General features: G+C 37.1%; 1 protein-coding gene and 2 long non-coding RNA genes across 12 annotated transcripts in view; 2 read left to right on the plus strand and 1 right to left on the minus strand.

Annotated features, from left to right (window-relative positions):
* The window catches only part of LOC135293615 (uncharacterized), an 80,022-nt gene that overhangs the window by 10,296 nt on the left and 45,005 nt on the right, over positions 1-24,721 (minus strand). For 5 of the 6 annotated variants that reach the window (XR_010355751.1, XR_010355750.1, XR_010355738.1 and 2 more), the window contains one exon: positions 72-773. This is a non-coding gene — a long non-coding RNA (uncharacterized LOC135293615). The remainder of the gene's footprint in view (positions 1-71; positions 774-24,721) is intronic. The other variant, XR_010355742.1, reaches the window with a different exon arrangement.
* Positions 1-24,721, plus strand: part of PRTFDC1 (phosphoribosyl transferase domain containing 1) — a 42,904-nt gene that overhangs the window by 119 nt on the left and 18,064 nt on the right. For 3 of the 4 annotated variants that reach the window (XR_010355727.1, XM_064408009.1, XM_064408017.1), the window contains exons 2-4: positions 3,586-3,692; positions 5,641-5,824; positions 22,286-22,351. Coding sequence is in view for 3 of the 4 variants with exons in the window: in XM_064408009.1 (XP_064264079.1) it covers positions 3,586-3,692; positions 5,641-5,824; positions 22,286-22,351 (357 nt within the window). In the remaining variant the exon portion in view is untranslated. Of the gene's footprint in view, positions 1-520; positions 571-3,585; positions 3,693-5,640; positions 5,825-22,285; positions 22,352-24,721 lie in introns of all 4 variants that reach the window. The other variant, XM_064408018.1, reaches the window with a different exon arrangement.
* Positions 8,174-12,760, plus strand: LOC135293649 (uncharacterized). Of its 2 annotated transcripts, none has more exons than XR_010355781.1 (3): positions 8,174-10,696; positions 11,315-11,403; positions 12,260-12,760. It is a non-coding gene; the product is annotated as an uncharacterized LOC135293649 (long non-coding RNA). The 2 variants fall into 2 exon arrangements; XR_010355777.1 differs by having other exon boundaries at positions 11,315-11,394.

Here is a 24,721-nt window from a genome sequence, read left to right on the forward strand (position 1 = left end):
CCTCGCCGGCCGCGGTGCCTCCCCGGTCCCCGGCCCCCTTCCCCGATGCCCCCCGGCGCTTTGTGCTGAACCTCCGCGCCCTTCTCTTCCCTTCCATTCCCTTCCCCCGCTTCCTCCGGGCCCCCCGGCCGCCGCTTGGGCCGCGTCCCCTCACCCTGCGCCGGCCCCGGCCCCGCTGCGGCTGCCGGAGGGGGACGGGCGTGCCGGGCCGAGCCGCGCCTTTGGCTTCCGCCGTGAAAACACGGTCCGGTACCACCCCGAGCGGCTCCTGTGGCCGTGGCTGTGCCTCCCCAGGCTCCTTGAGTGCCGGGGATGAGGATCCTCAGGCATCCCGAGGTGTCTTTCTCCCACCGGAGCTCTGGGGGGGGCCCTGGGAGTCTGCGGGCGCCGTGAAAGAGCGCTGGGCTGCCCGTGTTCTGCTGGGGCTAGAAACAGCCCGAGCCTTGGCAGTGCGTGTGCAGCGCCTGTAGGCATGGATAAATGGTGCAAAAATGAATGAATGTGATCCTTATTCTGATAGACACCCCAGATTCTCCTGTGGAGCAAATGCCATCACTGCCACCGCCTTCGGTATGTTCTTATTTTAATGTGGCATTAGGATTTTAACAGAAAGTTCACGGGTCAGCTGCCCAGATCATGGCCCAGGGCCCTCTGTGTGGGCAGTGGTCACACTGTCCACTCCAACATCCCCTGCATCCCCCTTCTGAAGGACCTGTCTCTGTGTGTTCGAGCTCTGTCTGAAAACACCGCACATCAACCACGTCTCCTGACACCTGTGTAATAAATGACATTCCTTAAGTGGGTGACTGAGCATATCACCAAGCAACATGAGGTTATTGCAAAGAAGGACATGAATGTGCATGACAATGTTCTGCTGCACTAGTTTAATTTTTTCTGCTCAACTCTCCAAAAACCCAACCAGCAGTGAGTCCAGTGCAGCATCATTTAAGTTGCAAAAGCTGGACTTTGCTTCGTGCTGCTTGGAGCTGAGGACTGAGCTCAAACCTCACCTGTGCTCACTTTGCCAGAGGAGAAAAAAAGGAACATTCTTCTAAAGGTGTTGCAATCACATGGCTTCAGCTTGTGTCTTAGGCCTCAGGGGAACACTTTTGGATATTGTCATGTATTTGTATTCCTTTTTGTATCCATTCACACCAACTTTTTAAAGCCTTACTGAAAAATATCTGCTGGGCAATTCAAACATGCAAAGCCTGAACTTTAAAAGTAGGTATTTCTTTCACTGCAGGAATTTTTAACACACGAGTATGCCAATGTATTTAGAATATATATTTACTTATCCAGTTGAATACTGGGTTTTTTTCTGAAGCAATCAGAATTTTTTCCTTCATCTTTTCAAGGACTTTTTAAATTCTCAAACAAAATAGTCATAAGAATTTACTTGAAAATTGTCTTATAGCATAACACTGTGAGTAGCTTTAGGATAAATGGGAATTTCTTAGACTTGTTGGGAAGTGCCTGTTTAAAAGAAAGAAGAATGTAAAGTATGCTTATTATATCAGACAAATAATTAATTTGAAAGTACATGTGAATTTCATCTTATTTGTCAAATGCCAGCAAGCACTTGTAAACAAGAACTTCAAGATTATTGTAGAGTTACACTGTTTATGTTCTGCTGTTCTAGAGAACCAGAAGGATAAATGGGAGAATCAAAATTTCATCCTGATCCTGTTTTATAAAAGACTTACTGTAACCTAAAGTAAAAGTTATTGGTTTGTGTGAATTCTAAAGCAGCTTCTATCCATTTAATTTCATCTGCATCACACTGAAACCTTGCAATTTGACAAGAATGCAGAAGTAAACCGCGCTGACACGGGTTGCTAGTGGGTGTTTGTAACACTTAATGAAATTGTTTCAGTTTGCATTAAAATGCTTTTGAACAGGCCGTTCATTGCTACAAAAATGTTTAAAAAGTTTCATCCCCCCCATGCACTGAAAAAGTAGATGGGAAAATAGTCTTTCCAGGCCAACTGCAGCAGTGTTTCTGGGGCAAGACTTGCTCTAATTAAAAATCTCGCCAAGGAGGATATTTATAATCTCCTGTTTCTATGGAAATGAGGAACACAACTAAGTAACTTTTTCTTCTTTTTTTGTAGTTTCAAGGCTTGTGTAAGTCAGGGGAAAAGCTTTCATTGATTCCAGTGATCTCCCAGTCATGCCCTTCATGGACAAATATTCAGTAGCCAACAAGTAACTTATTTGATGCAGAAATTTTTGGGTAGAGTTAAGAAAACATGCCAGTCAAGGTGCCTGTAGCTGTCAATGAATATGCAAAAAAAAAAAAGCCCCCAAGCAACCCAAAATCCACAAGGCAGGACAGTGATTCAGTAGAGCCTGAGGCAGGGCTGTGTCTGAGTTAAAGAGGGGATGTGGAGGAACAGCTCGACATGCAATATATTATCTTAGCCAAAATTGTGAGAAACCATTTATTTGTACAATAAAATGGTAAGCAGAGGTTTCAGTGATGGTTCCTTAAAGATTATCTGAAGCAAAAATGCCTTTAAGACATGCACTGCACGATGGCAAGTTTGCCACCATTTCTGCTTGTACTCAAAATTCCTGCATCCAAGCTGTAGAAAGACAATGTGTGACTTGAGGAATATGATTGTAAGGAAAACCTATCAGGTGTTGCTTTTTATCCTGAACCAGTATTGAAGCAAAGCTTTGTAAGGATTTCAAGGTACCTTGTGAACCTGCAGGTCTTGTCGTTCATAAGGAACAGGGAAAATGTTTGTTTTGGAGTTTGTTTCATTTTTGTGCTGGTGACTTTGCAATTCATAGCTTTCTGAAGCCTTCAGCCATTGTCTAATTCTTGACTTTCTTAATCTCTACCATCATTGTATGTTGTGAGGTCTAATCTCTGTATTCTGATACTTACAAAACCAATGTACATTAAGTCTGTAAAATATTTTTTTCTGTAAATATGTGGATTTACAGACTAGTTTCATAGTGAAGTGAGATGCAAACATTTTGTAACCACTTATCATTGATGACATCTAAATTAAGAACCTCACCTTTGGCAAGAAATACAGTTTTTCACTGATTTGTACAGATGTCATCCATGAACCACATAAATTATTCTCCATATGTGCTGTTTCATCTGTAAAATACTTATCTATTTATTTATTTATGTCTTTAAGTCATTCTAAATTAGAAATGTAAAATTTTTATATAGAATTTTATGAATTTTAATTCCACCATCTGAATCTCCCATTGGAAAATCCCTTCTTACTGGCAATATTATATTTGTACTTTGAGTTTGAAAATACTTAGAAACTTACTTTTGCCACTAGTTTAGTATTAAATATTTCCTTTTTCTGTCTAGCTGTTTGTAATATCAGGTGACATTTCCCATATTCTGTGGGTAAAAAACTGTAGCAGTTGATTTCTGAGTTATACTGAGAAGCAAAATAATTAATGGCAAAAGCAAAATAGTAAATTGTAGCTGGAAGAAAGTATGGCACACAATGAATCCATCCAACAGAGTGTACTAGAAAGCTGATTCTGTATCAGTTACATAATGTCAAACACCATGAAGTGTTCTTCACAGCACTGTTTGATATTCAGATTTCAGACAATTGGCCTGGATACAGTCTGGATTTGTTCACTTACCCTCAGCACTACTATGGTGACCTGGAATACGTGCTCATTCCTCATGGCATTATTGTTGACAGGTATGTGTAGGTTGAATGTTACTAAATAAATTGTTTGGTCAATAGTACTATTCTTTTTAATAAAGGCTGTCATCCATATACAGTGCATGTTTGCTCTTTGTCTAAAATATTTTAAGTTAAAAACTTGCATATTTTTCTTTAGAAATGTAAATTAGTACATATTTGTCTGTCCTGGAGTTCCTACACTTTTAACATACAAAGTGGTCTTTGGAATTCATGGAAATTTCTGCTGCAAACAATTTGAGGAACAATATAAAAAATGAAAATTAATCAAAGAAATCTTTCTTAGTGAGAGGTTTTCCCCATTCTCAGACTTGATAAAAGATTATAAAAGACTATTTTATTAATTTTCAGTAAAGTAAGTGATCCTAATTCTTAGAACACTAAAAGGAATTATATATTTCAGATCAAGTAAGATGATCTAATATTTCTAATATCTTCTATTTCTCATATAAAAATATACTAATTATTGCTATATGGAATTTACTACAGCATTAAAAATAAAAGATTTGGAAATTAAGCAACAGCTGTTTCTCATACTTAGTATGTTATCTTCAATCTAGAGCTTATTCTTTTCTGCCCCATGAACAGATTGCATTGAAGTTCCATCAATGTACTTATGTAGGGGCAAATTGATTTCTGTGTTACTGTTGGTAGAGAAAGAAAAAACCAACCAAACCTGAAAAATTTAATAATAAAATACATGGGATAAATTATAGGATTATTTAAAAATTGCATCCTGTCAACAAATCTACTATCATTGAAACTATTAATCTAATTCAGAGAGCTATCAAAGAATTTTCTAGTGGAAGTATTTACAGAATATAATGCACTGAGCTGTTTTTCCTCAAAGCATCAAGTGACATTGTTAAGTTTTCTGTTAATACTTCATTACACCTAGAAATTACCCAGTACCCTATTGGGGGTCTAGAAATTCTATATTTAAAGTTAATATTTGTTATTTACATTTATTATTAAGATTAATATTTATTATTTTTATCTTGAAAATGTATGTAGCATTGCATGGCAGAAATGTGTATCTTTTGTTTCCAATCATCTCCATATTGTGTTTGCCATGCAGAACTGTCAGAGAGGACAGGTTTGGTTGGGAACCCCACAATTCTGGGCTCACTGGAGCATTTGCTTGATTATTTGCCTGTGTCTGACCTTGAACAAGTCACTGAAGCTCTTTGCACTCTTCATTTCTGCTGTATGAAGCAGTGAGCTGTACAGAATAGTGATAATATACAATCTTTATAAGCTTTTCACTGATGCTCTGTTTCTTTCTAGTTCTTATGTAGATTTTTCTTAAAACTGTAGGGGTAGCATCTTCCAAAGCCATTCAGCTGAAAGTTTCAAATATTCTTTCCTATCTTTCACTTAATTTGTTGTTCTTGTGCCGTAACTAATATAACAAGTTAGGGGTTTGTACAGGTATATTTTATACTGATAATTCCTGTGAGGTAAAATGGAAGGTTAGGTCACATTCTTTTCTCTTGAGTCTCTGACATATTTATGAGCCCAAAATATGCTGAGATGTGTAGGTCCTGTTTGTGTAGCTGGGTAATTTATGCATTTAAGGTTAACTAGACTCAAGTGCTTTGCAGCTTGCATCCATCACTCTGTATCTGCCATCTGTGAGCTGGATCCAAACCCAGTCAAGCACTGGAATGGACTGTCCTGGAGGGTGGTAGAGTCACCATTTCTGGAGGTGTTCAAGAAATGACTGGTCATGCCACTTACTAGCTGACATTGTGGGCATCAGTCAAAGAGTGGGCTTGATGATCTTGAAGGTCTTTTTCAAGAATCACTCTGTGATTCTGTGAAGTCAGGCTACTTAAGCAATGCCAGTCAAGCTTTATACTCACCATAGTGTTTGTAAAGCATGCCATGAACTCAGAGCGTCTGCATCTAAAGTTATTTTATCTCTAATTCTTTTTTTGCCCAGGACAGAACGATTGGCAAAAGATATTATGCAAGACATCGGAGACAATGATATTGTGGTTCTCTGTGTCCTCAAAGGTGGCTACAAGTTCTGTGCTGATCTTGTGGAGCACATTAAAAATCTTAGCAGAAATTCAGAAAGGTTCATCTCCATGAAAGTCGATTTTGTTAGACTGAAAAGTTACCACGTAAGTCAACAACTGATTTATGTAGATTCTGGTTGAATGTCATAATGAATAGTTGACTTTTGCATGTGACATCTCCACCTCCATTTATAAGAAAAACTACATGAAAAATATTTTTGTTTGAAAAACCTGTGAGATTTTCTTAGAAACTGATATCCCCCATACTTTGTAGATAGTATGAATAAGGATATGAAGCAGCCTTGACCTCTCTTGTTTTATTTAGTCTGTCTTTTACTTCTGGGCAGATAAGTATTCAAATTTCATTCATGTAAAATGCCAGCATTTGTTTGTTCTCAAAATCATTAGCAGTTCTCTCAAGTTAATTTCATGTTACTGCATTTTCCACCCCCACATAGTTTGGCATAAGTGCAAGGTGGTAAATCTATGTCTTCTTCTAAATGTTTAATGCTAAGTAAATGAAATGCTTTCATCTTCATAGCAGGCAGTTTACATAGTAGCAAAATATACCACCAGATGATGATAGTGTTCTACAACAAAATGCAACAAGCCATTCAATCAAATCCAGTGTTGAAGTAATCACCAAGCCTTCCTGTTATCTTCAGAGGAAATTATGCAATAATTCATCTGTGTCACTGAGGATATGATAGTGAGATGACCAGCATTTTTAGAATCTCTAACTACAATTTCTTATTGTACAAGTTATAAATTTATATTCTATCTTGCAGTGCACATTTCAGGGTGAGGGAGCATCTCTATAAGTTGTTGTAGAAGTATCTGAGGAAGTACACTAAATAAATAGAGTGATAATAAGGTGTCTTGCAGAAATGCAACTTGCTGTGTCCAGTAGTTCCCACAATAACTCTATATCCTTTCCACAGTTTGTTGGCTGGCATTGTCTTCTGACCTCAGTGACTATAAAGTTTTCCCAGCTTTCACAAATCTTGTTTGACTTTTTTTCAGTGTGGAGAAAAACGTGAATGAGAACCTTTTGTAGCCATTTGGTTAGGATTTGATCCTAGGACTTATGTTTCAAGGATTAGTTCTATGAAGCATGTGTGAAATACTAATATTATATATTTTCTAGGTATTCAGCAACATTACAGAAATAATTAATAAATTATAATATTATATAATGTCTCACATAATGGCACATGGAAATTTTAGTCCATTTTTTTGCATAGTTATAACAGCACTTCAGTAACACTGCTGAGCAAATAGAGGAATTACTTCAATTGGGTTTTATTTTGCATCTGGCGTGTAGGTAATGCACATGCTTTTCTTGCAGAGTTGTCTCTTATCCAGTATGAAAATATCCTAGTTCTAAAATTTCTTTCCTTGTTGTCAAATCTTATTAGCCATAGTAACCCATAACCAATGAATGGCAGGATGTGTACTGCAAAAGTGTGTAAATTTTCACCTCTTTAGTTTAGGAAATAATGTAAAAGCTTGTTATATCAAGCTGAAACAGCACTAAGAATTTTATTGTGCAATTACCAATACTAAGTCCTAGATAATCGTAGCATTTAGTGGCTGTGCATATTTTGGGTCCCAGCCTCATGCTGTATCAGAATGGTAGCACCTTCCCAAGAACTAGTGCCTGCATCTGCATTGTTGAAAATATATTCCTTTTTCTGTAACTACTTCCAAACAGGTGTCATGTATTTAGAGGTTGAAGCTGTCCTTGATTTAGTGCTTGGATCAGTGCTTGATGCCTGTCTGGTCTGAGAAGCTGAATGACACTGCAGTAGAAATTTGAAATTACATTAATATTGGTAGATGCAGTCCATGAGGTATGCATAAATGTAATGCTGACTAAAGCCCCAGTATCCTTTGCATCTTGAGTTACTTTTGTGTCCTGCAGGTTTTGGAGAATGTCCCCTTGTCAGCATAGCTGGGCTCAGATCACTTGAGGAACTTGCTGTACCTAGTCTGAGTGACTCTTTATCACAGCTTTATATGAAACTCCCAAATCTCCATGTTAGTTTATTCTGTAATAACATGTCTTTCTCAGTGTTTTACACTTTAATCAGAGGCAACAATTACAGCTTTAGAGATAAGATTCTACTTAAAATCTTGGAGCACCACCAGTTCCACTCCTTTGTTCTCTTCTGTGTTTTCTGTTCCACTTTCTAGTAAGGCTTATTACTGCCCTCTCTTTTTATCCCTTTTTCATTTTACAGACTGTTCTTCTCACATTATTTATCCTGATTCCTTTTACTAACTGTTCTCTCTTTCTCTCCTGAAGGGAGTCCTGCTGCTCTCAATATGCTTCCTTCAGACATGTCTCCCTTCCCCCCTCCAGCTGTTTAAATCCAGCAACTAATTTCAGCTCAAACTCATGGGATTTTTGTATTGTCTCATTCCAGCTTCAATATTGAAAGGTTAGTTGATTTTTAGGGGCTGTAATTCAAAGTGGGATTTCTTGGTTTAACAGGACAGCAAAAATGAGCTGTAATTGTGACCCAGAGTCAGTTCTTGGCATCATTGAAAGTACCCCTTAATTACCAAGTATCAGTGGAAAATGCTGTACTCTTCTGTTTATCATACAGACACGATTACAGGAAAAGGAGATTGCAAATATGACCAGTTTTATATGACTGTTTTTCAAACCTGCCATGATATTACAGAATTTAGACTTCAGAATTTATACTTAATTTATATGTTAGGAATTGCTTTCAGATTAAGTGGCTGAAAGCTGGGCATGAGTCTTCTTTGTGAGATTTCTTCCTGCAAATTAATTGATTAAAAAAAAAAGCATAGCATATTTAGATTCTCTGGATATTAATGAGATGATTGGCTACTTGTACTGCCATAATCAGGATGTTTTTATCTGGTTTACAAAATATTGTTATATGTGCCTGAATATTTTTACATTTTTGTGCCTGAATATTTTTACATTTTTGTGAGAAAATTTCCTGTATTTTACAAAGGGCAAATTAAAAGAAAGCACCAAGATAACAGTCAGAAAATATGATTTCAGGAGTAAACAGATAGGAAGCATCATGTAGAGTTAAGCATAAAAGTCAGGAAGTAGATAGAGAGGAAAACCAAATCAATTTTCCAGATGGAAATATGAATGAAAAGCAGCAACTCTGAGTTTTAAGAGGCAGAGAAGAGAAAACATACGCTTTTTTGAATGAACTCAAGAGTAGCAAGGCAAGAAGTATAGTGGATAGAGCAAGAAGCACTACAATAGTCCTCATGGGAAATATGATGGATATATAGAAAGGTGCATGCCACATTTTAGGGGAAAATACTGTATTCTGGAAACACTGACATGAGAACTGATAGAATTTAGCAACTTTTTAGATATTAGGTTCTAAGATATTGGATTTTAGTATAACAGGAACAGTGGGTTTGACTGCAGAGATTTTTGAATTTAAAACTGGATTAATGAAATTTACTGTATTCAATTTTTACCATGCTGATTTTTTTCTTGAGTGATTGTTCTTCCACAGGGAATTGGAGTTCTGAAGTTGAAAACGGGTGAGGGTTTCAGTTTGAAAGGAGAATTTAAAATTATTTTCAGAAGCAGGGTGTGTTGAAGTCAAAGATGAAAAGTAATGGTGGAAGAGTTTGAGTTGGGGAATGTCATCTAAGGAAAATGTGACCCTCGCAGGAGAGATGGTGGATCCAGAAATTCCATAATACATTTGTGATATTGATAACTTCAGGAGATTAAAGAGCTGATTAGGAAGAATCCAGAAGGAAGTAAAACACAGAAATTAGGAACATGTTTTAGTAGGGTTTTTTGAATTAAATGATAGGACTAGACAGAAGAGAGGATGTTTGAGGATGAAGCAAAAGAGTGAATGAACAAAAAAGTAGAAGGATGTGGATGTCATGAAGAGAAGGGCTGAATAGGATAAATTTTGGTAAAAACACATACTATACGAAGTGTAGCAGAAGAGTATCATAAACAATAATTAGAGCTTCTCTTTGTTAAGTGTGGAAGAGATGGTTTAGGACAAGCTGTAAAGGTAGAGATTCAATTACAACTTCAAGAGAAGAGGATGTTCTGGTTTAGCAAGTCTAATCTGCAACCAAGAGATGCAACAGTATCACCTAATCCTGTTCCATGGCTATGCCAAATGTGACCTTTAACTCAAACTTCAATTTTTAAATGGAATTGAAAAAATTTAGGAGAAGTAGAGGAAGTATGAAGACTTTCTTGAGAAGTTCTCAGCAACCTCTCAATAGAAGAGAAGGTAAATGCATGTGAATTAAGACTTCTTTAGTGGATAGATGATGAAAGATAAAAAGAAAAGGAATCATAGTAAGAGTCATTGTTGAAACTGGTGGTAGGGACTGATAGAAGAGGGGAGAAACACCACACACTTTTATTAGGCAGACCAGTGTGCTTTCTACATGCATTACTACCTGTTCTTGTAAAATGTTTAGTATTCCCATATGGTTATCCATAGATATCTATCTAATTCTCTTAATTACTATATTTTATAGAATAGATATGATAGTAAAGCTTACATCTTGGGGAAGGACAAATGCATCATGGTGGCATAACCTTTTTTCACTGAAAACCATGGAGAGGTAAACGAATGAGATTGCTACTATGCCTTAAGTCTGTGATTTGTTTGGTTATATGTGTGGACTGAAGTGGCAGAAGAGCAGCCATCTCTGTTATTTTGAAATGACATTGTTATAACAAACTCTGCTATTTTGAATAACTTTGGGACCCCACCTGGAGGACTGCATCCAGCTCTGGAGTCCTCTGTACTGCAAAGACAAGGATCTGTTGGAGGAGGTCTGGAGGAGGCTACATGCATGATCACAGGTCTGGAGCACCTCTCCTAGGAAGACAGACTGAATCAGTTGGGTTGTTCAGCCTGGAGAGAAGAAGGCTATGGGGAGACCTTAGAGCAGATGACCAGCATTTGAAAGGAGCTTACAAGAAAGGTGAAAGGGACATTTACAAGGCCATAGAATGATAGGACAAGGGGAAATGCCTTTAAATTGAAAGAGGGTAGGTTTAGACTAGATAGAAGGGAGAATTTTTTCATTGGTGAGGCACTGGAACACGTTGTGCAGAGATGTGTTTGATGTTCCAAATATGAATGAACTTCAGAGGAAACTTTCAGAGGAATATGTAGCTTTGGTCAATTAATGTAATTCTTTCAAATGAGTACATTATTTATGGCTTCCAGAACATAGCTAATAAAAAAATGTAAAAATATGACTGCTGAATTGTAATCCATGCACAATAGTTACATTGAATTCTGTTCACAAACAAATCCATTGATATGATCTGTTTCCTCTTCAGCCTCCAGTTGTTTGAAACATATTGTTGGTTATTAGTCTTGGCATAAACAGGACTACTAGTGCTGCAAGAATCTGAAAACAGGCAACAAAACAAGCATTGTTTAGTAGAAATCTGAATGTTTTTGCTATATGAAGCCATCTCAGTAAATAGTTTTGCTAAATCTCTCTACTGTAGGAGTAAGGAAACAGAGGGATTTTATAATACGTTGAAAGCTTGGTAAATGGAGTAAAAGGATTTATTTTTCTGCCATGCAGGTTTCTTCTCCTACACCAAATGAGTGTACTTAATTCCTAAAAGACTCAACAGAATGAAGCATCAGACTATAATCAGAATGGTATAAAATGTACATTCCTACTTTTCATAATAACCTATTCCTATTCAATATAATTTTACTGTATGTAACTTGGCTTTTTTAAGATCACTATGAACTTTGCATTTAAAAATAATATGTTGGAATCCTGACACTGAAAAAGCAAAATGTTTTTATTAATTTAACAACATAGAAGAGAAAACTGTCTTACTTGCATTTAGTGATTCATGTCATTACCCAGACTCTACACCAGTGTTACAATGATTGTTTATCTCCATTGCTGTGTCACACAGGAGAGCACAACTTATGATCTCCTGAGAAAAATATACATGCTGAGATGAAAGAGAATTCACAGTAGTTTTTGTACTTACAAGTTTTCTTTTGGGCAGGTTGTGAGTTCCCTTTATTTTGCTTCATGTACACAGTTTAGCTGATGACTGCATCATTGTATTAATGCTGACTAGCCATGGAAGAATTACAAATTGGAGCCTACCTGATAGAATGAGTTCCTGTCAGCTTTAAAGCCAAGTTCTACCATAATTTCACAGGACTGAACTCCAAATTATCTTTGAATTATACATTTGACCTGCAAATAACTTAATTCTGGGCAAAAATGTGATTTAATTTGAAAATTAGTGATTTGTGGTTTATTTAATTTGGAGAGAAGTTATATGTGTACTAGACATTCAAAAACTAAAATATACTCTTAACCTTTTTCAGATGTATGTCTTGCAGTCACCACTGCAGACAGTGAACAACTGTACAGAGAATTTTGCAGCATGATATAGTTTTAGATGCTAATGGGCAGCAGAAACATGACATAATTTAGTCCATGGATTTTACAGTCAAGTTTGTTGCTGGTCTGAGAGATATGTTCTGTTGATTGTAGGTGGTGTTGTCAGAGAGATGTCTTATGGGCAGGCTAATGATGAGAGATTTGGGAAATCTGCTCCTTGAATTGCCAAAGGGTTTTTGTCTCTGTGCACTTTCTTTGTCTATGAATGGATACAATAGCATTTACATTCCGAAGCAGTGGTATCTTTTTGAGTGGAAGTACCATGAGATGCTCAGACTTGCTACAACAAGTAAGTAAAAGGTCTTTTAGTGCTCTAAGCCAAAAACAGTCCCAAATCTTAAGCAGGCATTTGTGCTTTTCCTGTATCTCCTATTCTTCAGTTATTTTCTGAAATTTGGTAAGACTTGAGGTGGTCAAGAAGGTGATGAACAGTGAAAACAGATAATATTTTTCATGAATTGAGTGTTTAGAGATACTACAATTCACAGTTCTCCAAACTGTGTCCAAATGTTCCCTTTTCAAGTGTTAAGACTTGTTTAAAAATAGAATATTCTTCATGAAAGAAAAAAAAAAACCAAGCACATCAACCTACAGCAGTGTCTTACTGCAAAATATCAACCTCAGAGACACAAACTTTTCAGAGAAATAGCTGAAAATGTGTTAGTAGTGGAAGTCATCCCAAAAGCTTATTCTTGCAGCTAGCTGATGAAATTTTAAAATAAATTCACAAAAAATGTAATGAGAAGAATGACAGTCTCTCGTTAAATTGTGGGTGGTGTTATGAGAGTAGCAGCACAATTCAGGCACTTTGAGAGTAAACTCTCCTGCCAGGTTAATCTGTGTATCAGGTGTTGTGGCTTGCTGGGAAAACTCAGACACTGGAGGTGGGTCTCTTTTCTGATTGCACCTGCACTGGCTGGAACAGTGACTGTCTCCACTCCTCGTGGACTGCAGTGCCCTCCAGGCAGTGACACTGGCCAGCTCAGCTGCTTCTGGGCTCCCTAACCTGTTTCAGCCCAGCTAACAGAAGTTGTGAGAGAATTTCTATTTGGACCGCTTGAGCTTGCTGGATTTGTTTTTAGCAACCCAGATGCACACATGCATCTCAGTAGCCCCTGCCAGAGGGAGACTTACAAGCAGCTGGGGACACTTGTAGGCAGTAAATTCTTTAGTCAGCACAGTTCTTGCTGGAAAAAAAGTCTGCCCATAGTCAAGGGACCCTCACTACCATGTGTGCAAGCCTTACTTGACTCACCCACTGCTTCACCTGAGAGGTGCTTCTCAAAGGTATCAGGAGTGTGGATGTTTCAACTCTAGTTATTTTTGTGTACCAGCCTAGTTTTCATAGTCTTCTAGGATAAGCTGAAGAAGGCCATACTATATGGAATAAAAGGTGCACGTGAAAGTGAGGTTCTTGAAACTCCTTAGGTCTGGAGGCAAATGCTCTCTTTTCACCTACGTGGCATCCACAGCTTCCATTTAATGTGATGGCAGAATTGTGAGATATGAGAACTTTAATTCATTTCTTGCTCAAAGAAAGTGTTTTATTTTGTGCTTAGGGGCTTGGGATATTACTTCTAATGTACGTAGGTGTTAATTTGTGGGCATAGTTCAGGAAAGGTCATGATAAGTCTATCATACAGTTTAGCCAGTTTATCTCTAATGTAAAACTTACTTATAGAGGATGATCTTTGTAACTGTATGCATCAGATAACACACCTACACATCACTTGAATATGTTAGCACCATCTGAAACCTTAGTGATTTTTTTAAAGTATGAGTAAGTGTGTCGGTGACTCACATATGAAAGATTTGGGGGAACCAAACAACTCAGCCAAGGGAGAACTGAGTAGGAAGTGGCCTGATTGCCATGGGGACAGAACTAGAGCAGATGTGGCAGTGAAGGCAGAGTGATACTGAGCTGTCCTACAGCTTTTCAGAAGTACCAAAGTATTGTTTTAAAGCATTTATGGAGCATATTAAAGCAAGTAACTACATGTTTTTTAAGATATTTTTCATTTTTATCTATAATTTCCAGCTTGGGTATTACCTTCCTTTATACTGATATATGATTTTAGCTATGGAATTATTGTTTGTTTTTTTTTTTTTTAATTTATTTTCCTGTATTGTGGGTTGCTACTGTGTTCTTGTGGATTTCAGATCTAATACAAACTCCACAGAGGTATTTTCTAATGTTTTTGAGAAATTTGTGTCCCCAAGGGTCACGTTTTTTCTTACAAGCTGTAATGTTTTCTTTTGAAAAATGTTTTCTAACTTGAAATAAATGTCTTGGATTACAGTAGATTTCACAGAGTAGAGCTACTATGTATAAATGGAGTTTAAGGACTGAAGTTCCTTTTTCTTAAGGTTTTTTTTATATGAATGGTTGTTTTTTTTTTGTGAGCTTAAAGCTTTGGTATTTTTAAGCAATCCAGGTTCCTGAAATCTTACCATTTAAGACTGTAGATGTTTTTGAAACTGGCCACTTTTAGAACAGATTCAAATCATCAAGAGATTTTATTAGAAACATCCAACTGTTCATCTTTTCAAAGAATTAGATTCCGCTGGATGAGGTATTTCTTGTAAAGCAGTGGTTTCTTATAAAGCCTAAAATATCGAAGTTTAGTTTAGTAAAATGTTTTGTTTCATATTCTGCCAAAAATATACCAAGCTATACTAAGTTATGGCATTTGCAGCAATAGTATATGTCATCCTGCTTCATGGGTTTTGCAGTGACAGGGAGATAGGATCTTACGTGTAAGATAGGTCCAGAACTTAATGGTCACTAATCCTGCTGTAAAAATAAGATCTGATGAGTTTGAAAAGACTGTGACATGTTTATGCATTGGAAAAATATCACATTACTTGGACGCTCGCAGTACCATTTAATATGTGCGTTTTTCATATTAAGGTCTGAAATGGGGCAAAATTAATTAAAAGAAGGCAGAGGGTTCTGATTTTTCTCAAGGAATTCGATGACTCCCTTTTACTGGCATCTTAAAAGCTGTTTCTTAAAACAAATCATAACATGTGTAGTGTTTGTGCAGTGTCACACCCCAGTGAGTCTGTGAGGCATAGACCAAAAGGGCTCCTCTAAAGGAATATAGCAATAACTGGAACTCCTCTGTAATTGCCGTGCTGATTTGTGTGACAGATACAAAATTCTTTTCCCTCCTCATTTGATAGACAGAAATTAAAGTATTTAAATAAAGAAGGAATTCTATAAAACAACTGTGCAAGAAAACTCACCAAGGATACGCGTGCTGTTAAAAGTTTCCAAGTTGCCATTAGCTAAGGGACTAAACACTAGTATGGAAGAGAGTGCTACTGATTTGTGAGAATCAACGATAAGCTAAGCTCCAGATTGCTGGAAGGGACTAAGCATCTGACTATCAGACTCATCTTCTGTCAATTTGTTTACACCTATTTATCTGTTTTCTAAGTCTGTGGCTATTTAACAAGGTTCAAGATTCTTCTTCTATCTCTGTTTTATCACCAGATTCTAGGAGCTAATGATAGTCAGGGTCTGAAAGTTAGCACTTTGTGCTTATTCTAGAGAAAGCTGTTTTCTGGTGAAAATTTCTTGCAGAATCCTCAAGTGGACAGGGGTTTTATTACACAGTTACAAACTCACTATATGTTTTTTCACAATGTCCATTTACTTCTGATCATTAATTCACAATGCAGTTTAAAAAATGGGCTAAGATCTACATGTGGATGTAGCAGTGTCCAAGCTGGTATGCTAAGATCCTCTGTTGAGACTGGGAAAGATGACTTCTAGTTCCACTGCTGTAATGTTCATTCATTTAATGTTAAACAATAATTGGGCAAAGGACAGATGCTCCAGTTATTGTAGACTTGAATCCAAATGGACATTTTCCTACCCAAGTCCAGTGTAGTTGGCCATAGTATGATGACCTTGATGACTTTTGCATGACTACAGCAGGATGAGAATTTTCCTTACGCTCTTTAGCTTGTGGAGCTGAAGAGGAAAAGCACCCCAAGTCTGCTATTCCAAGACCATATTGCATTATTATCACAAAATATTACATTATTATCACAAAAAGTAGACACCCTTAGCAATGCCTCCTGGCAGCTCAAAAGGAGTACCTGTGTAGGAGTATGGCAGTTCTGGGGGGTATGCTTCCTAAATTTTTCTTTTACCTGTAAGTTTTAAAATTTATTTGCTTCCCATCTGTGTAGAAAAATTATGTGATTGGAACCTTACCTTACATGACTGAAGAGCCCTGTAAAATTGTTACTACCTTTTCTCATCCTGGAACATACAGAGATTTAATTTCTATGTTTTAAATATTGTCTTAGAGAATAAAAATGAGCTAGAGTGCAAGGAAATATCAGACTATAGTATGTGAAAACTGACCCGAGTTTTGAGGATTTATTGTGTTTCTGATACACATACAAGTCTAAACCTTTGCTATAGTACGTTATTGATTCCAGTTCTTGCTGATCTTTTTAAGTGTTTGTTTGGGTGCTGTTTCTGCCATATGGTGATATGTGGTGTTGCAATCTTACTGCCTCATCCTAAAGCAAAAGAACCCATTTAACCAATGCTAATCAACTATATAATATTTAATTGCTAAATCAGAAATTAAAAAGTGAAACAATTTATTGTCTGTAATCCTTATTAGCCAAGTTAACTGGTCTGATTCTGCTTTGATTTGTGACAGTTTGGCCCTTTTTTAAGATAGCTTACCTTCCTTGGATTAAATACAAGAAGGCATGCAGGAGCCCTGCTACACAAAAAATTGCTGAGTGTCTGAACAGATGATTACAAGCAATTAAATTTATTAAGTTTAATAATTTACTGATTCCCAGAGTCTTGTTAAAGCTCAATGACCTGCCTTGCCTTTACAGTAGGGAAGAAATATACCCAGGTGTTACCACAGGTCAGCTGATAAGGAGTACCTTGCTGTCAGTAAGTTCATTGTTTGTCTTTCTCTGTCCAAAGCCAACTTCCTCATTGCAAAACTCTGGCCTTCCCTGGAACTGGATAGACTAGCTTGAGTTTGAAGCAGTTCCAAACCTGAGTGGTGGAGCTTTTAGTTAAGGAATAACAACAAGGAAGAAATAGAATAAAAAATAATTAAATCTTTACGTGAGTTACATTGTAGATCTACCCCTACAGAAGTAAAATATGTCTTACACTGTGGTAACTAGAACTCTGCTAGATGTACATCTACAGCAGTTTAAAATTTGCTGTCATCTGTTATCCTGACAGTAGCAATAAGGCCAGGCTCAGTGCAGCACAGTCAGTGGTGTGCTCAGCTCAAGAAGACAACTTTAAAATTCTCAGAGCTGCTCAACGCTGTCAGTGCTTCAGTGCACATGTACCTGTACATCCTTGCAGGAAAGGGGGTGTCCTGGCAGTGGGTGTGTGCCGCTTTACTGGATTCCATTCCCACTTGGCTCAGCATTGTTGGATTGTTTACAAGGTACTCAAGGCACCTCTTAAAAATGTATCAGTGACCTGGCACTTGGCTATTTTGAATGTGGGTGTACCCCAGAGGTTGCAGTCTGGCCTTTGGTATACATTCGATTCTGGGTAAAGGAAGGCAAACTTTCCAGTCTTTACTGGGAAGTGATCCACATCATTCCCACTCGTTTGTACTACTTACTACTTGTCCTCTGAACTATCCTGCTTAAGCCTGTATAGTCCTTCTAGCTGTCTGCCATGAAAACTGACAGCTCATTTTCTACACTCTTGAGGTCTTTTGTCCTTAGCTGTTGCTCTTGAGAGAAGAAACCCAAAATTGTATTGATTCAAGTGGATGTTGTTTCTAAGTACAGCATTTTATGTACTACCACTCAACTTCTGCTGATTCACTGAGGATATTTCATAGCCTATACTTTAGGTATCAGTTTGACTTTACCTATTCACCAAAATAGGTTAACAGATCCTGTAGATGCCATACTGACACTTTCCTACCAACTTATTAATATTTTGAAGTATTTCTCAGGAGGCAGATTAAAGCATAGTACATACTAGGATCCCATAGTACATACAAGTGAATGGTCTGTAATTGATTTCTTTTTGGTCAAAACCTTCCTGGAAAACCCAGTTGTAGGAGGTGGAATGATGGTGTGAAGTGAAAGAGAGCTGTCCTAATGGGAATTCCCAAGTTGGAGGATCTGCTGTATCACGCAAGGGGACAAAAACTACATAGGACAGGCCTGATGGTCACATTCTTCTTTGTTTTGAGTTTCCCTGATGAATTTTGGGAGAAAAGGTAACTGCATTATTAAAGAAATTCCATATGAACGCTGCAGACTGTAGTAATTAGATGTGTGATAATGACCATATTTCATAATTCAGTTATGCATTTAAACATTTCTGTTAAAGCTGCTTTTTTTGCCATGATTAAAGAATCTTTGTTTCACTTAGCCCAGTATTAATGTATTCCAGATTCTGTTTCTTCAGAAGAGTAACAGATGTTCACAGTTTGGTGCAATTTTCAGATGAGCAATTCTGTTTATAATGAATTTTCCTGAGACCACCCAACTCATTTCACTTGTAACTTGAACTATGTCCAAGTGTTGATCTCAAGAGATGTAAAAGAGATGTAATAATTCTGTGCCCCACCCAGTTCAAAACACATGACTTAGTATAGATGGAATTTAAATATGTATACTTCCAATCTACATAGAAAGCTAAAGTTTTATCTTGTATGCTATGAAAAATGGTGGCAGAAATAACATTCTTGCTTTAATTATCAAATATTACTAATTAGAATTAACTAAAATTATAAAGCAAAGACGAGCAAGTGAAAAAACACAACCCAGTAATTAAAACCAAAGAAACTGAGATTTATCCTGTAAAATTCAGATTCATTAAGCACCAAAAAAAAATAGAAATATAGCTTGGGATGAGGTGTGGGGATGTGACACAATGCATCACATCTTGTTAGAAACAGCTGCAATGAATTTTATGCTACATTAACCAAAATATAGTGTGATTTAGTGCTGTCTCTATCCAAGCCAATATATTTAATGTCAAATATTTAAAAAAAAAAGATTGATAGTATTTAGGGATTTTAGAAAACAAGTATTGAGGATTTTGGGCACCAGAAAATGAAGCTTTAATTCATATTTCTGCATTTATAAGAAATCTCAGAGATTCAATTATATCAGTTGGAACAACTCACAAAGGAAGAAAGAAGCTCTGAATGACTTGAAACCATGAACATGAAACAAACAGTTCTGAATTGACATTAATTGGTACTGAATGAAACAGATTTTTTCTCTTTCCTGACATTCATTGTACTTTATATTTAACATTTAGTGCAATGTTATTTTGAGATTATAAACTGAGAACTCAGAAAAAAAAGATGCACTGAGAGGTTGCCATGGCAACCATAGTGTGCAAATGATTATGTGAACATTGTGATCAGGGTAATGTCACACCATGGTATTGAGCCTTGCTGTTTGGCAGGTATGCATTTTACAACATAAGTTAAGTGATAAATGTAGATAGTTATAAATGGCATTAAAATCAATTATCTGAATTTATTTTTTTAGCAAGAGAATTGCTCTCCAGTGTGACACAAGGAATTTTTTTTTTTTTGAAAATACCTTGGCTGGAGGGTTCTGAGCTGCATATAGAAAACCATATAGAAAATGATATGGTTTTTAGACACCATGAATACTAAGCCTTGTCCTTTGCCAGCACTCATTCTCCAGTCAGAACACCAGGGTTTTCATAAATGTGTGCAGTTGTGTCCCAGAGCTGGTGTGTGAATGCAGAGATTGACGGGATGCTGTGATCCCCCTGCTCTCAATGGCTTTTGTATTTGCTTAGCTGCTTGCCAGCAATGAAGATGCTATTTCAGCATCTTCCTTTCAGCTGAAGCCAGAAATACCAAATGCAAAGGAAACAGTGCTGCTGCGAATACTGTAGAAAGAAAGGAATTTTTTTTTGTGAAAAATAAATAAATTCATTAATCATTGCACCTCGCTGTTATATTTTTTTTCTCTTAACTAGCAGCTTAAGGGCAAACTGCCTCTTCAGTAATTCTTGTGTGCTGGTTGCTAATGAAATTCTACACTTTCTCATTTGGAAATGAAAAAATATTTTGTCAGTGCCTTGGTTACACATGCTGTGGTAGATATTAGAAACAATCTGCTTTTTATAGTCTTATAATAGTCTTGACTTGAATACATGCCTGACTTTTGAAGAGTGACCTGTCTTGCTTTGCAACAAAAGACTTGTGCTTTTAAGCCTGAACTTAAAATCTTCTCAATCTCCACTTTTTATTTAGTTCTAAAATAATCGTCTGAGGAAATCAGTTACTTGCTTTGTTGTTGTTTGGACTTTTTTTTCTGTCTTTCTTTATGAAAATAAAAGAAATATTGAAACTTCTATTAGAAAACGTATGGGATATAACCTTCATTGCTGCCCTAGCTCTGTTTCCCAGGAAACGGATCAGAGCAGCATGAAATTTATCTAAAGCTCCCAGATCCAGTGCAGAAAAAGTGAAGGCAGGTCTAAAAACTGTCTTTTAAAACAATGACTGCTAAGGACCTCTTATAAAGCTGTGGTGTGAGAGTTTTGTGGAGAGTAGAGTCTGAGTGAAAGCCAGGGAGCCTTTTGGTGGGTCTGCAGAATGCAAACTTGGAGAAGTTCTCATCTGGGCCATTTGAAAACCTTTGCTTACAGTTGCTCAGGAAGACTGTTTTAACTTAGACAATCTATTCCCATGAGGACCACAAACAGTACCTGGGCTTGCCAGATTGTTTGTGATCAGGTATCTGCAAAGGTGCTTGGAAGTCCCCAAACTTCTGCCAGCTGGGCTGTGAGCATGGACAGGTGTGGTTCCAGCTGCACAGGGGGCAGCTCTGACCCTCTGAGTGCAGCCTCTGCTTGCCCTGCTTTGGCAGGGGAAGAACAGCTGTAAATCCCTTAGTCCAGAAGATCTTTACTCATCTTTTAAGTCCTGATGTGCCACTATTTATCTGTGGAAAAACATTTGGCTTCAGAGTCCTGAATTTAGGAAATAAAAGCAGAGAATCCAAGTATTGTATATTTGTTAGTTTTTTGTAATGATGAAGCCCCCTGGTGTTTCCAGTAAACCACAATGTCACATTGTGGTACTGGAGCTATTATTAAAATTGGACTAATGCTATCTTCCTATGGGTAGGAAGATTAGATTAGCATATGCATCAATTTGGCAAAAAACTCACATTAACTTTACTTATTTCTGCTCTTGGTTTTTCTGAAAAGTTCATATAGCCTGGCCATGACTCTGTATTTTTTAATTTGCCACCTTCTTTAAGGCCTCTTTTGTCTTGCCTTAAAAGTAGGGCTTCCATGTGTCTCCTTTATGTGATCTTGAATTCATGTTCTGCTGATATTAAATTTGAGTTAGAGCTGGTTGAGAATTTTCCATCAGAAGGAATTTCAACTAGAAATGTCTGTAAAACAAATTCAGCAAAAAAAGAATTCTTCAAAAAATAACTTTTTTAACAGGAAAATCAAAACATACTATTCTGTGGCATTTAATTCAACCTGATTGGTCATATTTAAGTAATTGACCTCAAGGATTTTATCTTTGAGTCAGTTGAATAAACAAAGCTCTGGAAACTGTATGGCACACTGAAAATATTTTTGATATTAGGTGATAAATTTTGTAAAACTTTTTCCCCTGAAGAAAATGAAGTGAATTCCTCCAAAAAGAGCTGACATGTAAGCACATTTAGCCCGTGTTTCCAAAAACTGTTCCAAACTAAGAATGTGCTTACAGGTGTTTTGTCAAGTGTTGAGATGCTCCTCCTGTCCTCCCATTTTGAAAGGGATAAATATGTTACTCAACCCTTGTCATACTAAGAAATAGCAAGGAAGGGAACACTATTTTATAAAGAAAGATGCAACTTTTTCTAGTCCAGTAAACACTAGAGTTTGATGTTGGCTTAAAAACAAGCAGGAGATGCAGGAAGCCACAGTAAGAAGTGAGAGTGTGGTTTTCTTGTATGCCACTACTAACAAGCATTAGAAAATATTCATAACTAAGACTAGTAATCAAGATTTTTTTTTTAAAGGTAATATTTATATTCTTATTTTGTACAGTTATAACCAATTTCAAAATTTTATCTTTCTGCTTTCAGAATGATCAGTCTATGCAAGATATGCAGATAATTGGAGGAGATGATCTTTCAAAGCTGACTGGCAAGGTTTGTTCATTTTATATTTAAGAAAGAAAATAAATTTACTAAAAATACTTGAGAAGAGCTATATAATTTTTGTCAGATACTAATACTGGAATCAAAGTTATTTATTCTTCTGTATTAAATTGCTGTGATGCCACTGCTTTCAGATTGCAGATGCCCAAAAAGGTCAGAATGTAGCCTCTCCATCCTTGTGCAGGATTTCCCTGTTACACATGTAACATCAGTGAGATTGTGGGCATAATTTGTGCTGTAATGTTTCCCCTTAGCTTATTTATGTCTTGGTTTTTATTGCCTTCAATGGGTGTGTACAAGCAAAGTGCATCTCTCTGTTGAATCATCTCTGTTGAATTCAGCATATGAGTTTAATACCATTTTGCCTACTGCACAAAATTCAGTTGTGGAGCCTTTCACTCAGAGAATCAAATGGGATTTTTTTATTTCAGCATCAGGCTGGCTATATGACTGAATCTGCACTAAGCTTGAGCCTTGTGATAAGGAGAGAGAGTGATCTGAGGCAGTGAAAAGGCCATTTTCATCCAGCCATGGTAATACAAAGCAGTACTTTGAAGAGGAAGGAAGGCTGATTTCATTAGGCAAATGGTCTGTGTGGCAAATGGTCAAAAAATGGATTCTTTACTTATGCATTAAGGCGACATAATACCTATCTTGTTATTTGTACTGTATGTGCAGTCACTATCTTATTAGGTGGTTCTAGATAATATCAGTTTCTTCAAAGCACTCAAATGGAGCACTAGCAAACTCATTTGTTTTGTTGTACTGCAGCACACAAGAAAAAGAAGAGGAAAACCACTTTAAATATTTCATTAATATTAAATAGGGTTTGATGCAACTAGAACTGAAACTTTAAAAATGCTGTTATACTCAGAATCTTTTAGTGATATGTATGCACTCAATTTACACTTCTAAATACTCCTGCTGGCTGTTGTTTCCAAATTACCACTAAAGTGCTAATCATATTCTGGGGAAATATTAATTAATTTGCTACTTTCTAATATTCAAACACTGGAGTTACCTGTTTTTCTATGATGATTTTGCATATGTTTCTCTACCTCCCAGGCAGAACTGGCAGTGCATCTTACTTAACATTTCTCTTTTTGAACACAGTTCAAACACTTCCTAAACTTCCAGGCCCAGCTCTCCTACCCCATCTTCCAGTCCCAAATTTCCTTGATTAATGGTTGCTGATATTAATATTATTTCCAGACATGATATTTCCAGCATAATTTGAATTCACTGGGCAAAACATTACTTTTTGCAAGACTTTTGTGTCCACATGTGTATGAGAGAGAAGGAAGATTTCACCCTATTAAGTCCTGCTCTTATCAAAACTTAAGTAAATTGTTTTCTTGCAATGAAAATCCTGGTAATCTTTTTCTCAGTGGCATGGCTCTCCTGTTCCCAGCTATGGAATGGGACACAAAATTTGGCTGTTGAAAAGCTGATAGATACTTGGGGAGAAGACTGAGCATAGTTTAAGATACTGGGCAAGGAGATACTTAAACTACTTAAACATAGTTTAAGATACTGGGCAAGGAGATCAGGATCATGGGTGGGTGTGAAGCGACTGTTTTGGGAATAAGTTGCTGCTCAGGAGGGGAGCCCAGTGCTGGAAGCTGGGTGTGGAGGCTGAAGGGAGGCAGGAAGGCAGAGCTGGGAACTGCCAGGGGAGCAGACACTCAAAGGGCCTGTTTGGTGTTTGTATGTAGGGCTGTCTGTGACACAGCTGATGTAGGAATAATGAAATAGCATTTTCACCAGAACACGTGAGAGCAGGATTCCCTTAAGACTTATTTTACTGTTTAAAAAGCTGGAATGCAAAGCTTAGGCTCAAATGCTCATGCTTGCATGTCTAAAGTTGGATTCGTGAAGGAGTGGCCTATGTCCACAGATGCCAACTCCTCCATCTGTTGTTGACTTCAGCAGTTAGAGCAAGTATTCAGCACATTTTACTAATCAGCCATTTGTGGGCTGATTCAGAGCCTCCTACAGGCCATGTAAATCTTTTCCTTGAAGTGTTTTTAGTACCTCTCTTTAGCTGCTGGCTTTTAAAACTGCCGGTTCAGTAGTCATCCAATGTCACTGAGTGAATTAATGGAAGACTTACTCAGAGAATTCAACTTCTTTGCTATCGAGCAAACTGTGTTCTTCCTCTGCCTGCTTGGAGTATTTAATAAGAAAATATTGTATTTACATTGAAAAATTAATATACTGAGTTAAATGTCATTAACTTACTGATCATGGAAGGTGTTTTCAAAAGCTCAAGTGTGGGCTTGGAATATAAGTTCCATTATGTTTCTGTAAAGTTGAAAAGTATCAGTACAAGTAAACAGTTTGGAAACTTAGAGAGAAAAG

Source organism: Passer domesticus, chromosome 1 (genome assembly GCF_036417665.1).
Source record: "Passer domesticus isolate bPasDom1 chromosome 1, bPasDom1.hap1, whole genome shotgun sequence".
Taxonomy (NCBI): Eukaryota; Metazoa; Chordata; class Aves; order Passeriformes; family Passeridae; genus Passer; species Passer domesticus.